Here is a 14,014-nt window from a genome sequence, read left to right on the forward strand (position 1 = left end):
TAAGGCATAGGCTCTTTATTTTCCTCTTTTATCTGCTCAGTGCTGAAAACAGAAGGGATAGAGGCAGGAAGGCACACTGTAAAGTCCAGTGCACCTTCTTACAAGGTCTGCTCCATCTCAGTGGATTCTGTGTCACTTCCCCTTGTCTCTTCCAGTTCCAAAAAACTTAAAATGGGGTAGATGGAGTCTGATTTCATCCACAGTTTAAAAGGGCTAAGGGCCATACAAAGAATTAATTTCATCTTCCAGAAAGAAATTTCCTAAATCTCAAATCAGTGTCTCACTTTCACCATAAAAGCTGGGTTCATCCATTACTTCTTGAGCAAAGTATTTTTCTGTTGAAGTGGGTTCACTTGCCAACCGTGAATGCCTGAATCCCAGTAATTGCTTTTCCAAGGATCAGAGCATGAATATCATGTGTACCTGTGTGAGATGAATGTTAAGAGTTGGTTTGGAATCTTCAGTTCATAGCTTACCTTTAAAGTCATCCCTCATGCTGCCCTAGGTTCCCACTTCCGAAGAACAGAATTACAAAGATGGTGAATACTGACTTCTGCTAAGAGGCTTCCATCTTACTGCCTGCTCACCAAGAAAAGGCACAGAGGCTATTTGAACCATGCTGATATTGTTTTTTACAGTTCTGTAATCCAACACAATTTTTTTTTGTGTGTGCTAATTACCAAAGTGTGACAAGGTTAGAACTTGTCATTGGCCTTGCCTTAGCAAATTCTCCCAACCCACCTCTATAGCTGATTAAAATGTTTTGATTTCACCCTGGTCATATTTTATTTCAGAATTGGGAAGACTGATGATGATCTATGCAAAAGCATGGCTGGTCCTTTGCTCTTTCCTACCTTCAGAAAGAGCAGCAGAAACCATAGTTTCCTTTTTACACAGTCAATTAATACCATTTATTTCCAAAAGCCTAAATCTGACCAATCTCAAATCATGCTCACAAGGAGCTCACCTCGCCTCTCCCTCTCACTGTTTCTGGAATGTTGCATCTCACTGAAGGCTGTAAGACTTTCCCTTGGTCATTGGGGCAGGCAGGGAAGATATCCCGTATATTCTGCTTTTCTGTCCAGAAGCTTCTCTGCTCGTGAAGCTGGTATCCCACTTTTCATGAGTCATATGGGATTGCATTTCTCCCCCCCCCCTTCTTTAATATTGGCCAAAGATGTATGAGTTTACCTGCACATGTGGAGGCCAGGGGATAGCCTCAGGTCTTGGTCCTTATTGAAGATGGGATTTGTTGTTGTTATTGACTAGTGTGTACTCAGGCTAGCTGGTCTAAGAGCTTCTAAGAATTCATGCCTGAGTTTCCCATTTTACCAGAAGCACTGGATTAGACGCGTGCTATTGTGCTGGCTTTACAAAGGCTGTGGGAACTTAAACTCAGGTTCTCTTGCTTTTATAGCAACTGTTGGGCTTATTGAGCCATTCCCGAAGCCCTCCTTTATGTTTTGCCCCTCCAGTTTTTCATATCTTTCTCCCAAGTTTGTCCTAAGCCATGGGTGCCCTTGTGAGTTTTGTAGTTTACAAACAGCTTTTTCTCTGAACATAAAGTAGTGATACAAATAATGTGTACTGTTCTCTTCCTCACACCCACCTGCACTGTACATCTCTTGGCACCTTGCTCTTGGAACTGTCCTTCTTCGTGTCCCATCCCATGATGAAAACAAGGATCGGGAGTATCTCACAGGGTCTGCTCATTGGGATCTCTGAAGTCATGTAGTCACTCCCTTACATATTTATTCCTACAAGGTCTGAACAACTAACTCCAAGTAAAGGACAGAGGAGTAGAGCTTGAAGCCATTGGTGACAGCTGGTGGTGTGCTATCCCTTCTCCTTACTGCTGTCTCCCCCCAGGCCACTATGACACCCTCTTCCCTGAGCCCAGCCCTGACCTTCATAAGTGTTCACTGCCTCCAAATTCATAGCATGTCGGATCACATGGTACTCATCAGAAATCCCATTTCCTCCCAGGATATCTCGTGCCTGGCGGGCAATGTCCAGGGCTTTCCCACAGTTGTTTCTCTTCAACAGGGAGACCATCTCTGGAGTAGCCCTAGGAATGACACATATGTTAGAAACACTGGGTCTCATGTATTGACCACACCCAGAAGATAGAGCACATGTCCAACTGGCAAGGCTCTCTGGTCCAGCACAAGGGGGACACTGAGCAATAGTGGCACTTTAACCCCAGCACTCAGGAGGAAGAGGTAGGCAGATCTCTGGGGGGGGGGGGGGGGGGGCGGCGGCAAGGCTACGTAGAGGAACCATCTCTTGAAAAACTAAAAAAAAAGTGGGGGGGGGAGAAGCTTATGTCCCTGGGGCCACCATTTGGGAAGGATCTCAGAAAGGGCCTAGGATTCAGCCATAGTATATAATCCGTACTTGTCCTGATCCTTTAAACGGCCAAGTTGCAAACAAGCATGGAGGCCCAGTGTGATCTCAGTGAGCATGTCTGCCAACTTCTTCTGAATCAGCTGGTTCCTGGCCAAGGGGACTCCAAACTGGATCCTAGAACAGGCAAAGTCAAGTGAGGACCCACAGTTCAAGAGGCATCCTAGTTCATGCTGGCCATGCTGTCACCTCAACATTTTAACTGCTCAAGATATCCTGGGCCATCTCACAGAGCAGACAACTTAAACTTGATGAGTGCTGGAGAACCTCCAAACCCTCCACATCCCCTAGGTGTTACAGCAGCCCACATACCTGTCCAGAGCATACTGCCGGGCTGTGTGCAAACAGAACTCAGCAGCTCCCAACACACCCCATGTGATGCCATATCGGGCAGTATTAAGGCAGCCAAAAGGGCCCTATAAGAAGATGGACAAGAGGTCTCAGTCAACTGAGGGTCTGGGAAGCACCAACTGTGAAGAAGGAAAGTCTATCTCCTAAATGTCTCAGACAGAGGGATCTGCAGCCATTTAAACCTCAGAAAACGTGAGCCCAAAAACTTGGGTACATCAAGCCTTGTTCAGTGGCTTTCCACTCTGTATATACAAGTAATCCTATACAACATGGAGCCTGTTCTCAGTGTTAACATCTAAGAGGCTAGCAGGAGACAGGAAGCTACTCATACATATAGAGTAGAAAATGGTCCAAAGCCCAGATGCATTTTGGGCAGAGATAATGAGTTAAGTGATAAGGCACATTTGTGAACAGGGAGGATCACAAGCGCCACAATATTCCATAAGCTCAAGCACTGTGTATGTTTGCTCTCCACTTGAAAAGGTGAAAAAGATGAGCCAGCAGCAGGTGCCCCATCACTATATTTCAAGGTGTCTACCACATACCGCCAGGCTGGACACATTAGGCAGCACATTTTCCTCAGGCACTTCCACGCCGTCCATGATGATCATACCAGTGGCCGAGGCCCGCAACGAGAACTTTCCTTCAATCCTAGGGGCTGAAAGGCCCCGCATCCCCTTCTCCAGCAGGAAGCCCCGAATACAGTTATCCTCACACCGAGCCCACACTACGAATAGGTCAGCCACAGGGGAATTGGTGATCCTGGGGGCCAGAAAGTTATGGAGGGATCTGGCTGCTGCTCCTTGTACACACACTTTATCACCCACCGGTCTACCTGGGCCTCTCACCAGGTCTTGGTCCCATTGAGAGTATAACTCTGATTTGATGGATTGTGCCGAGCTCTGGTCTCCATGCTGCCTGGGTCACTTCCATGGTTGGGCTCTGTAAGTCCGAAGCAGCCCAGAAGTTCACCCTTGGCTGCAAACACAAGAGAGAGCATTCATCCCCTGATAAATTATCTTCTTCACTGAACCAGACCTGTATCAAGGCAGATGCACCCTGCATCATGGCAGTGGGTGAGCTGCTGAGAAAATGGTCCAGGCCATAATCACAATGTCATAATGTGAAGGACACCAGAAAGAAAAGGGTTAGCATGGAGTATCAAAGCAAGGGCACTGAGAGGTTTAGCTGAAGGGGGGTATGATTTTGGTTTTGTTCCTTTGTTTTCCCTTGTTACTGTGCTCTGTTTGTTTTTTGAGAGAGGGTTTCTTAGCTCTAGCTGTCTTGGAACTCACTCTGTAGACCAGGCTGGCCTTGTACTCACAGAGATCTGCCTGTGATTGCCTCCCAAGTGCTAGGATCAAAGGTGTGGTGGCACCCAGCTTGTTTGTTTTGAGATGGTCTTACTATGTAGTTCTATAACTCACTATGGAGACTAAGCTGGCTCTAGAGTGCTGGGACTAGAGGGGTATACCACCACATCTAGCTTAAAGGAGGGTATGAGGGAGAGTCGTCACCAAGGTGACTGTCTGGAGAATCCCTAGTACCCGAGCAATCAGAATAGTGGCCAGAAGCATAAGCATGGTATGCTTGCCTTTAACCCTAGCTGTCCCTCCTCAGGAGGCCAAGGCAGGTAGACCTTTTGAGTTTGAAGCTCCCGGACAAACAGGGCTACACACTGAGACCATATCTACAAATGAAATCTGAGTAGCCAAAGAAGTAGAGGAAAGGTCCCAGGGGCTGCTCATGGACCTGGCTAGCAGTTAAGACTTTAAACTTTGGACTGGGATGAGAAGCCCAGAAAACAAACCCAAGGGGAGATGATGGTGGCCAGAGGTAAAGTCGAAGGGGGGAGGGGAGGACTGACAGAGCTGTCAGATCAAGGTTAACAAGTGAGCCCTAGGGCTTGGCATGGACACAGGTGGTCTCTGGGAAAGAAGGCAGGATGTGGGGACACTGGGATCTACATTCCAGACCATCGTCTGACTTTGCTCCTCTCTGTGGCAGCTGCTTACCCAGTCGGGGCAGATACTTCTGTCGCTGCTCCTCACTCCCATAGGTATAAATGGGGTGCATGACAAGGGAGGACTGAACACTCATCATTGACCTGTAGCCGCTGTCCACCCTCTCCAGCTCTCGAGTCAGGAGCCCATAGGCTACTGATGACACTCCAGCACAGCCATACCCTGGTGCAGAAAGGGAGCAGGTAGACCAAAGATCAGTCCTGGAACTGAGTAGGGCTGTAATAAGGCTCTTCTGGAAGTGGGCAGGGGGCTGCCCTGGCCGGGACTTTGTTCATTTCATACCCACAGGTGCTTTACAAGAGGGTTAACCACTGCCCATTTTACAGATGAAAAGCTGTGACTGAGGAAAAGGGATGTCTCTGCAAGATGTGGGTGGGTATAGGCTGCATGTATACACAGAGATGTCCTTACCTTTAATGGTAGGTCCCAACACGCCCAGCTCCCCCATCTCATGCACAATGTCCCTGTGAAAAACTGCAGAGATGGGTGTCAGAATCAGGCCCCAGAGACTACAGCACGTACAAATCACATATGGTTGTGGAACCCTGAGTGCGCACCCTTCCGTCAAGGCACCTTCATTTCGATTGGCCAGCAGAATTCGAGACATAAGCCGTTCCTGGCAGTAGTTGCGGAAGGTGTCCCTGATGAGTTTCTCATCGGCAGTCAGCTGCTCCTCCAGTACCAGTGGGTCCTTCCAGTCAAACACAGGACGAGAGGCTGGTAGGGTATGGGGGTCGAGTCAGCCAGACCCTGCCTCTTTCACATTTCTAAGCTGCACCCATTACCCCCTATCTCGCTCCAGGTGGATTCTGGCTTCAAAATAATCTGACAAACGCAACCCCTCTCCAGTCCAGTAGAACCAAAAACCCACTACTTTAGACATATGACCCTACACACAGGCCAGCCTCCCTTCCCAGAAGTCCTTGCATGCATGAACTATCATGGATCAGAGAAACAGCTTGACCGGGAATAGGTGGGTACGTGATCCTTACATTTGGTCGATCGGATCTGTGTCTTCTCTGCAAACAAAGGACAAGAAAGTCACAGTAAGAAAGTGTCCTGTGTTTCCCTGACCACCCATCCGGAGCCCTGCACTGACCGGTGTGCGCGGCCACCGAGCTCCACGTACGTGGAACACGCGGGAAGCGCAGGCCGGGCCTGCGGGTCAGCAACCACGGGGAGACTCCTCTTAGGGACATATAGCCGGTGAGCATCGCAGGGACCATAACCTGAAAGGGCTGAGTGTCAGCGGGGACCAGCCTTATCCCACCCCATACCCTTCATACCTGGTGCTTGCAGGCTGTGCTCCGAACCAGCACCCTTGACCTAGGCCTAATAGGGATTGCTCATTGGTTCCTCCAAGAACACCGCCTCCTCTGTGGCTCTGTCTTTTAAAAGAGCCACGGCGTAGGCTGGTTTTGCAAGCCAGTTCTTCCACGACCAGGCAGGTTTCTCCTTTAAGCAGCAGACCCAGGAAGGGGCGGAAATCAAGTGTGCAAATCCGATTGGCCAACTGTATTTCTGCCCCGCCCGCTCCTGGTTAGCTAGTTGCCAAGAGCCTGAGAGGCGGGATTCCAAGTTTAATAAAAAAAAAAGTCTGGATTGAGAAATCCCAAAAGTGGGTGTCTGTGGAAAGAAAGGTGGACTGCTAGTGGTGAGCCCAGGGAGCCCAGCCCAGCCGGTCTGCCAGTCTATCCCAGCTTGTTGCTTTGTGAATGAATTGATCTTCTGTGGCACAGGGCATTTCTGTGTACCTGTGTGGTTCTACTTTCTGGGTGTCTGTGTAGAATAATCTAGAATATGTTGTAACTGGGTGTCCTGGATATTACAATTTCTATTGGAGTATGCACTGTTTTGAAGAGAAAATTGAGACGAGAATAGAAAAAAAGGAAAAGCGTAACTGTAAAAACTCTCTTGAAAAATAGTATAGAAAGCTTTTGGGGCCATTTCTATAGAAACTTGACAGGAATTTGACATTGGGCCAGGACAGGAAGTAAGTTCAGGCAGGAATCTGATTTTAGGTTAGAACAAAGAAGTAGGCTTCAGGCAAGAATGACTTTGTGCTTGGACGGGGAAAAGGCTAGGATATCTGACAAGCTCTTAGAAACAGTGATGACTTTGTTTATTGCCATGCTTGTTCCTTGACTATTTGTGTTTATTGTCTTGCTTGTTTTGGGGTTTTTGTTTGTTTGTTTGTTTTGTTTTTTGTCTTGCTTGTTTTTAACCTAGAACATTTTAACCTTATTACTTGCATGTAATTAAAATGATATAAAAGCAGATTAGGGGGCTGGAGAGATGGCTCAGTGGTTAAGAGCACTAACTGCCCTTCCAGAGGTCCTGAGTTCAAGTCCCAGCAGCCACATAGTGGCTCACAAACATTTGTAATGGGATCTGATGTCCTCTTCTGGTGTGTCTGACAGCGACAGTATACTCATATACATAAAATAAATAAATCTTAAAAAAAAAAATCAGGGCTGGAAAGATGACTCAGTGGTTAAGAGCACTGACTGCTTTTTCCAGAGGTTCTGAGTTCAAATTCCAGCAACCACATGGCTGCTCACAACCATCTGTAAAGGGATCTGATGCCCTCTTCTGGTGTGTCTGATGACAGCTACAGTGCACTCATATGTAATAAATGAATAAAATTATATGTTTTTTAAAAAGAAGATTTGGAAAAAATTAACCCGCCTCAGCCTCAGAACTGGCTGGGGTCATGCTACAGTGTTGTCTAGTTGTCTTTTTTCTTTTTTATTCTTGCTCCAGAACTGGAGAACCAGTTGACTGAATAAGCTGGCTTGGTCAGAATAGTAACTGGTTATCCTGACAAAGCAGCCATCTAACAATTGTCCTTTTAAAGGAGAAAGCTTTAACCATAGCTCCAGCGTCTGATTGTCAAAAGTGCTTGACTAACTGACCACACAGAGAGAGATTTCCCCTTACAGACATTTTGGTTTTACTTTAAGCCATTGACGAAGATGACTGGCTCAGCAATAATGCCATAAATATAAATGCTGTAGAAACCCATGTGCAATTGCTCAGACCTACGGTAGTTTTCTCCCCTGGGCTCATGAGTAATAAATTCTTCTGATCCTCTTCTCCGTTGTCAAAGTCTGAGAGCAGCAAATTGTCATTTGAACCTTCCTGTAACACATTTTATGGAATTGTATTTCTATCTTATAACTGGTTATGTCCCCTCTTTTAGCTGTGTGTGGGTGAGATCTACTGTGATAGTCATCTTTACAAGTGTGTGTGTGTGTGTGTGTGTGTGTGTGTGTGTGAGAGAGAGAGAGAGAGAGAGAGAGAGAGAGAGAGAGAGAGAGAGAAGTGCTAGGAATCAAACCTAGGGTTCTACTCAAGCTCAGCAAACACCATATTCCTCCAGCTGTTTTTATTTTTTTAATTCCATTTATCTATTTAGTGTTGTATGTATGTGTGTGTGTGTGGAGAGAGAGAGAGAGAGCAAAATGTATGTGGAGAAGGACAAAGGACAACTTTCAAGAGTTATTTCTCCTTCCACTATGTGTCCTGGGATCAAACTCAGGTTTGTTTGTTTTTTAATAAGATTTATTTTATACATATGAGTATACCATTGTTGTCTTCAGACACACCAGAAGAGGGCATCAGATCCCATTACAGATGTTTGTGAGCCAACATGTGGTTGCTGGGATTTGAACTCAGAACCTCTGGAAGAGCAGTTAGTGTTCTTAACCACTGAGCCATCTTTCCAGCCCCAAACTCAGGTCTTTAGGCTTGGTGAGAAGTGCCTTTACCTGATGGACAATCTCTTAGGCAGGCCCATTTTCATTTTGACACAGGGCCTCTGTTACTGATCTGGGGTTGTTTAGAGATTCACTATAACCATAAGTAAATTTTAAGAAGAGGTTTTTCTAGGTATGGCTTCCCATGTGGAACCAGGACTGTACCTCAAGCACTCCCAAGAGACATCACCTAGCCAGACCTTTGCAAGGCTTATAAAGTCAAACTCCACAATGTTCTATGTATCCTGAAGGGTGTGGTTTTTAACATATCTGTCTTAGATCTAGTCATCTTTTTGAGCAGACTAAGGAAGTCTGATTACAAAAACAGGAATAGAAGTTAGACTTATGACCTTCTATCTTGCTAGAAGAGTCAAAATCAGTCACTCTGAGTAGCCCTGACTATAATTTTTTATAGCCTGTTTTAATAAACATTCAACCTCTCTCCTTGCCCACCACCCAGCAGAGGTAGTGGAAAAGTAAAGTTATTAGGATGTAGGGGAAGTGGACCTGTTCAACAATAGTTCTTTGGGGCTGAGCTTGATCTTTGCTGGCAGCAGTTCAGTCCTGTAGCAAACACCAAATAGGACTCAGCAGCTGCAGTTGAGCCCTCTCGGCAGGCAGACACCACACATGAACCAGCAGCTGTAGTCCAATCCTGAAGAAGCTGAAAGGCTTGCCAACTGGCTGAGGCTACTGAACTGGCTAGCTGCCACAGGAACCCCATGAGCAAGCAATTCTTAGGTGAGTTTCTGTCAATGGCTGTGCCACCACAACTGGAGCTCAATAGCACTATATAAGGTGAGCCAATACATGCATGCCGTTAGTGAAGAACAGCGAGGCGGAGCAAAGCAGACCAATGTCCAGGCTTCCTCTCCCACTGTCTGCGGGGTCATATTTACATTCCCTCATGATGTGTCCTTTCACATGTCTGCCCTAGCAAAACATCATTTGACACAACCGACCCTCCAGAGAAACTAGAAGTTTCCATTTCACCTGGCTGTCCTGGAATTCACTCAGTAGACCAGGCTGGCCTTGAACTCAAAGATCCATCTGGCTCTGCCTCTTCCTTACAAGTGCTGGGACTAAAGTTATATGCCACCACCCTGGGCTCTTATCAATTGTTCTTCAGCACTAGAGCCAATGCTTCATTCAGCCCCTCCATAGTTTTCTTTATAAAACAAAAACCGTACTTGTTTACTGTATATGTGTATACACACTTGCATACCAAGTCACTCCCGTGGATGTCAGCTCACTCCTACCACTATATGAGTGAGTCCCAAGGATGAACTGAGGTTGTCAGGCTTGGTGGGAAATACTTTAACCTCTGTGGCCCTCCTTCTCCTACTACTTCTGTGGATTAAACTTTGGACTTACAAACACTAAACAAGTCCTCCAGCATTTATTTACAGCCTCACCCTGTAACAGGGCTCCAGACCTTAGCCCACTGACTCCATGATAGAAATGCCATTCAGTCTGTAACACTCAGCAGGCGGGCAGAAACCCCAGCTCAAGGCTTGGTCCACCAAAGTCCACAGTTCTGGAAAGTCTCTAATGCATTAACCTTGCTTTGGGGATTCTGTGGTTCTGCTTCTGGCTAACTGTTCTTGTTAACAGAAATATGTCAACCCAGAACATGGTTTTAATGCTTACCCTGAAAAAGGCTTGTAACTATACCAGGACCCTGAACACTCAGTGTAGTTGTCAGCTAGCTAAGAAAGACTTTCTATTGGCTTGAGCTTATATCCGAACAGTCTTCTCTGGTGAACACCTCACAACAAACCGCAGTACTTGACTGTGGGTGGCTGAGTGAAGACAGAAACTATGACTGTTCATATGACTTGTGTTTATACCCCTTGCCTCCCTTCTCCCTCCCTTCCATCCTGGGGAATCAAACTTAGCACCTTGCACAGGAGAAGCAAGTACTCTACCAAACTGCAATCCCAGCTCAGTCTTATGGGGTTTAAAATATTTGTTTTTAAAATTTATTTAAAGCTTGACATGGTGGCAGAGGCAGGTCATGCCTGGTCTACAAAATGAGTTCTAAGATAGCCAGGACTGTTAAATAAAGAGACCCTGTCCCAAAAAACTGTGTGTGTGTGTGTGTGTGTGTGTGTGTATGTGTGTGTGTATGCATGTATGTTTTATCTGCATGTATATATTTGCACCTGCATGTATATATTTGCACCGAGTGTGTGCCTGATGCCTACTGAAATCAGAAAACTGGATCTCTGGAACTGGGGTTACAGATCCTTTGAGATACCATGTGGATCCTCTGCAAAGGCTGTTCTCTAGCCTCTAGCCCTGCCCCCTCCAGGGTTTCTCTGTGTAGCCCTGGCTGTCCCAGGACTTGCTCTGTAGACCAGGGTGGCCTTGAACTTAAGAGCACTGCCTGCCTCTGCCTCCTGAGTGCCTCCAGCCCTCTTGACAGCTTTTTGTTTGAGATAGGTTTCTCTGTTTCGCCCTGGTCTGGAACCCACTCTGTCAACCAGGCCTGCATGCCTCTGCTTCCAGCGAGCTGGGATTAAAGGCCTGTGCCAGGCTGGAGAGATGGATCAACAGTTAAGAGCACTGACTGTTCTTCCAAAAGTCCTGAGTTCAATTCCCAGCAACCACATGGTGGCTTACAACCATCTGTAGTGGGATCTGATGTCCTCTTCTGGTGTGTCTGAAGACAGTGACAGTGTACGCACTCACATATATAAAATAAGTTAATCTTAAAAAAAAAAACAAAACAAAACCAAAAACCTACCTGGTTTTCTTGCTGGTTTCCTGTCTACATAGATAACTGTAAGTTTGTATTCTCTGTTAGTTACCGTGTGTCTAGTCAGTTGTGAGCACAGAGAAATTTGGTGGATTTCTATTTGGGTGTGGCTATTATCTTTGGAAATTTTTGTTTTAGTTTTTCTGTTACTGTAATTGTTTTTATTATTAGTATCATCATTTTATTTTTTGTGAGAGCTTAGCTAAAGCTTTTCTTACTAATGCCAGGAGAACTGAAGCAGGAGATCATGCTGGTCAAAGCAGCACAGCACCTAAGCCAAATTTGCAGGACAAGGCTCATTTTTATTATTAGAGCGCCTTTGTGACAGAGAAGCAGCTCACAGCCAGCAGGCTCAAGGCTATATAAAGCACAACGATGCTATTTGTCTTCAGAAAATCATCTCAAGTGTGGGAACTCAATGACCCAGACTATGCCCTAGCAATCTGAGGAAAGTCTTAGGCGTCCAGTGTCCCTTCCCAAGTCTATTTGCATTCCAAACTGCAACTTACTTAAAAGTACAAGGTGTAATCCCAGTCCACTAAGAGTTGAAACATACATTATGTTGTAACACAAATCCTTCTTGAAAAATGTCCACAGCAGATGTTTCCATGTCCTTTCTCAATGTCATATTTTCACACAATTTACCTCAATTCAAACCCCAACATCAAACCAGAGACCTGTTGCATGCTGAGCACACGCTCTGCCACTGAGCTATGCCCTTTACAATTGTCAGACTGAATCCTGTTGTAATGCGGTGCTGGTGGTTGTCTCTGTGATCCTGAGGTCTTTTCCTGGCAGATGAAAGATTGAAAGTCTGGGAAAGAAAGAAAATTGAGCTACAGAGAAAGCAAAAGTAACTTTATCACTTAAGTAGGAGAGGCACTAGGCCTGGGTGGCTAAACAGACTGGCTTAGGCCTGTTATTCCTTTGGATTCCCCTTTCTCTTACTGGTCTTGTTTAGAGCACATACTCTCTTACCCTTAATCATAAAACAAAACTTCTGAAAGGGTCCCCACCCTCTTATACAACAAGGATTCCATCATTACCTTGGGCTTTCTGACAGTCTGTATAATTCTCCACTTGATCACCCCCCTTATCCTGCAGCTCCTGGCCTCTTCTACTCCCTAATCCCTGTGAATCTCACTATGCCCTGTGCAGGTGGGGCTATGTAAGAAAAAAGTTTCCTATCAAAGATTCTGTGGAGGGTTGATTAAGAATGATCCCAATAGGGGGGCTGGAGAGATGGCTCAGCAGTTAAGAGCACTGGCTGCTCTTCCAGAGGTTCTGAGTTCAATTCCCAACAACCACATGGTGGCTCACAACCATCTGTAATGGGATCTGATGCCCTCTTCTGGTGTGTCTGAAGAGAGTGGCAGTGTACTCATATACATAAATAAAATAAGTAAAAAAAAAAAAGAAAGAAAGAATAATTCCCATAGCTAAATGGTGGCACACAACTTTAATCCCAGCATCCCACAGGCAGAGGGAGTTTGAGGCCAGCCTGGTCCACTGAGCCAGTTCCAGGTTACATAGACTTTGTCTTGAAAAACAAACAAACAAACAAACAAACAAACCAGACTGGCCCCCAAAGGCTTGTATGGCACTATTGGAAAGGATTGTAAGGATTGGGAATTATGTTGCTGGGGTTGGCTTTGAATTGAGGTTTCAAAGTCACCCCCATTTCTTTTGTTCTTTGCTTATGGGTCAGGATGTAGCCCTCAGCTATTGTACCAGCTCCTGCCTTTAATCTACCATACTCCCCACCATAATGGTCTAAATGTATGAAAATGTAAGCAAGCCCCAGTAAAATGTCTTCTTTGGTTGTAGTTTACAACCATCTGTAATGGAATATGATGTCCTCTTCTGGTGTCTGAGGACAACAGTGTACTCATATACAATAAATAAATAAACACATAAATAAATGAACATATAAATGTAGGTTTAGTGGGCTATATAGCATCGTAGTGTCCTGTGACAAACACTCCTATTGATTTTCAGAATATTTCTATCCTTCCAAATGAGACTTTGTCTCCTAGCAGGCACTCCTGCCCCAACCTCTGGGAAGAACCAACTCACTGCTAGTCCTGCCAACCTGTTCTAGCTATTGTAGAAATAAAATAATGCAATATGTAACCTTCTGTGACTGCCTTACCTGCCTCCATTAGTGTGTGTTTCCCTCAGCTTACTCGTCTTAGAACACTGATTGTTGTGGCAGGTATCTGTTCCTGCCTGAGAAGCATGTAGCCCAGTGGTTAAGGTTGATAGTCTCTTCCTTAGTTTTCTTTACCTTTTTCCTAGGCTGACACTGGAGCTGATTGGCTAGGCTGGCTTTCGAGTGAGCAACAAGTGTCTTTCCTGTTTCCATCTGTCTAGCACTGGTCTTAGAGAAGCACAGTGACACTTGGCTTTTGTGCTAAGGATCTGAACCTAGGTTTTTATGTTTTGCTTTTTAAACTAGTACTGGGCAAACACTCAATTATAAAGCTAAGTCCCCAGAACTGTTTTACTCTTGTTATTGTCTTTTGAGACAGAGACTAACTATGTATCCCTGGTTTTCCTGGAACTTATGTAGACCAGACAGGCCTCTCAAATTCACAGAGATCTACCAGCCCCTGCCTCCGAAGTGCTGGGATTAAAGGCATCCACTATCATGCCCGACTAGGTACCATATTCTATAATGGATCTGATGTTCCCAATGGACACTGAAGAATGTT

The 14,014-nt window shown here is 45.5% G+C and overlaps 1 protein-coding gene across 1 annotated transcript; it reads right to left on the minus strand.

The window, feature by feature from the left end:
- Positions 1–6,112, minus strand: GCDH (glutaryl-CoA dehydrogenase). The gene is made up of 12 exons (XM_080936862.1): positions 6,068–6,112; positions 5,881–6,010; positions 5,774–5,800; positions 5,355–5,498; positions 5,193–5,255; positions 4,773–4,943; positions 3,606–3,735; positions 3,303–3,519; positions 2,719–2,822; positions 2,398–2,523; positions 1,908–2,068; positions 1–423 (listed from the first exon to the last, which is right to left on the minus strand). Exons 2-12 carry the CDS (start codon positions 6,005–6,007, stop codon positions 350–352), a joined length of 1,344 nt encoding a protein of 447 aa, XP_080792988.1. The 5' UTR covers positions 6,008–6,010; positions 6,068–6,112; the 3' UTR covers positions 1–349.
- Positions 6,113–14,014: the final 7,902 nt, after the last annotated feature.

This window comes from Micromys minutus (assembly GCF_963924665.1).
Source record: "Micromys minutus genome assembly, chromosome: 24".
Lineage (NCBI taxonomy): Eukaryota > Metazoa > Chordata > Mammalia > Rodentia > Muridae > Micromys > Micromys minutus.

Excerpts from the sequence above, each read along its gene's own strand:
- GCDH (XM_080936862.1), bottom strand. The coding sequence starts at position 6,007 with ATGGTCCCTGCGATGCTCACCGGCTATATGTCCCTAAGAGGAGTCTCC. Across the intron at positions 3,520-3,605 it reads CTCAATGGGACCAAGACCTG|GATCACCAATTCCCCTGTGG; the intron begins GTGAGAGGCCCA and ends TCTGGCCCCCAG. Across the intron at positions 424-1,907 it reads GGCAGTGAACACTTATGAAG|GTACACATGATATTCATGCT; the intron begins GTCAGGGCTGGG and ends CATCTCACACAG.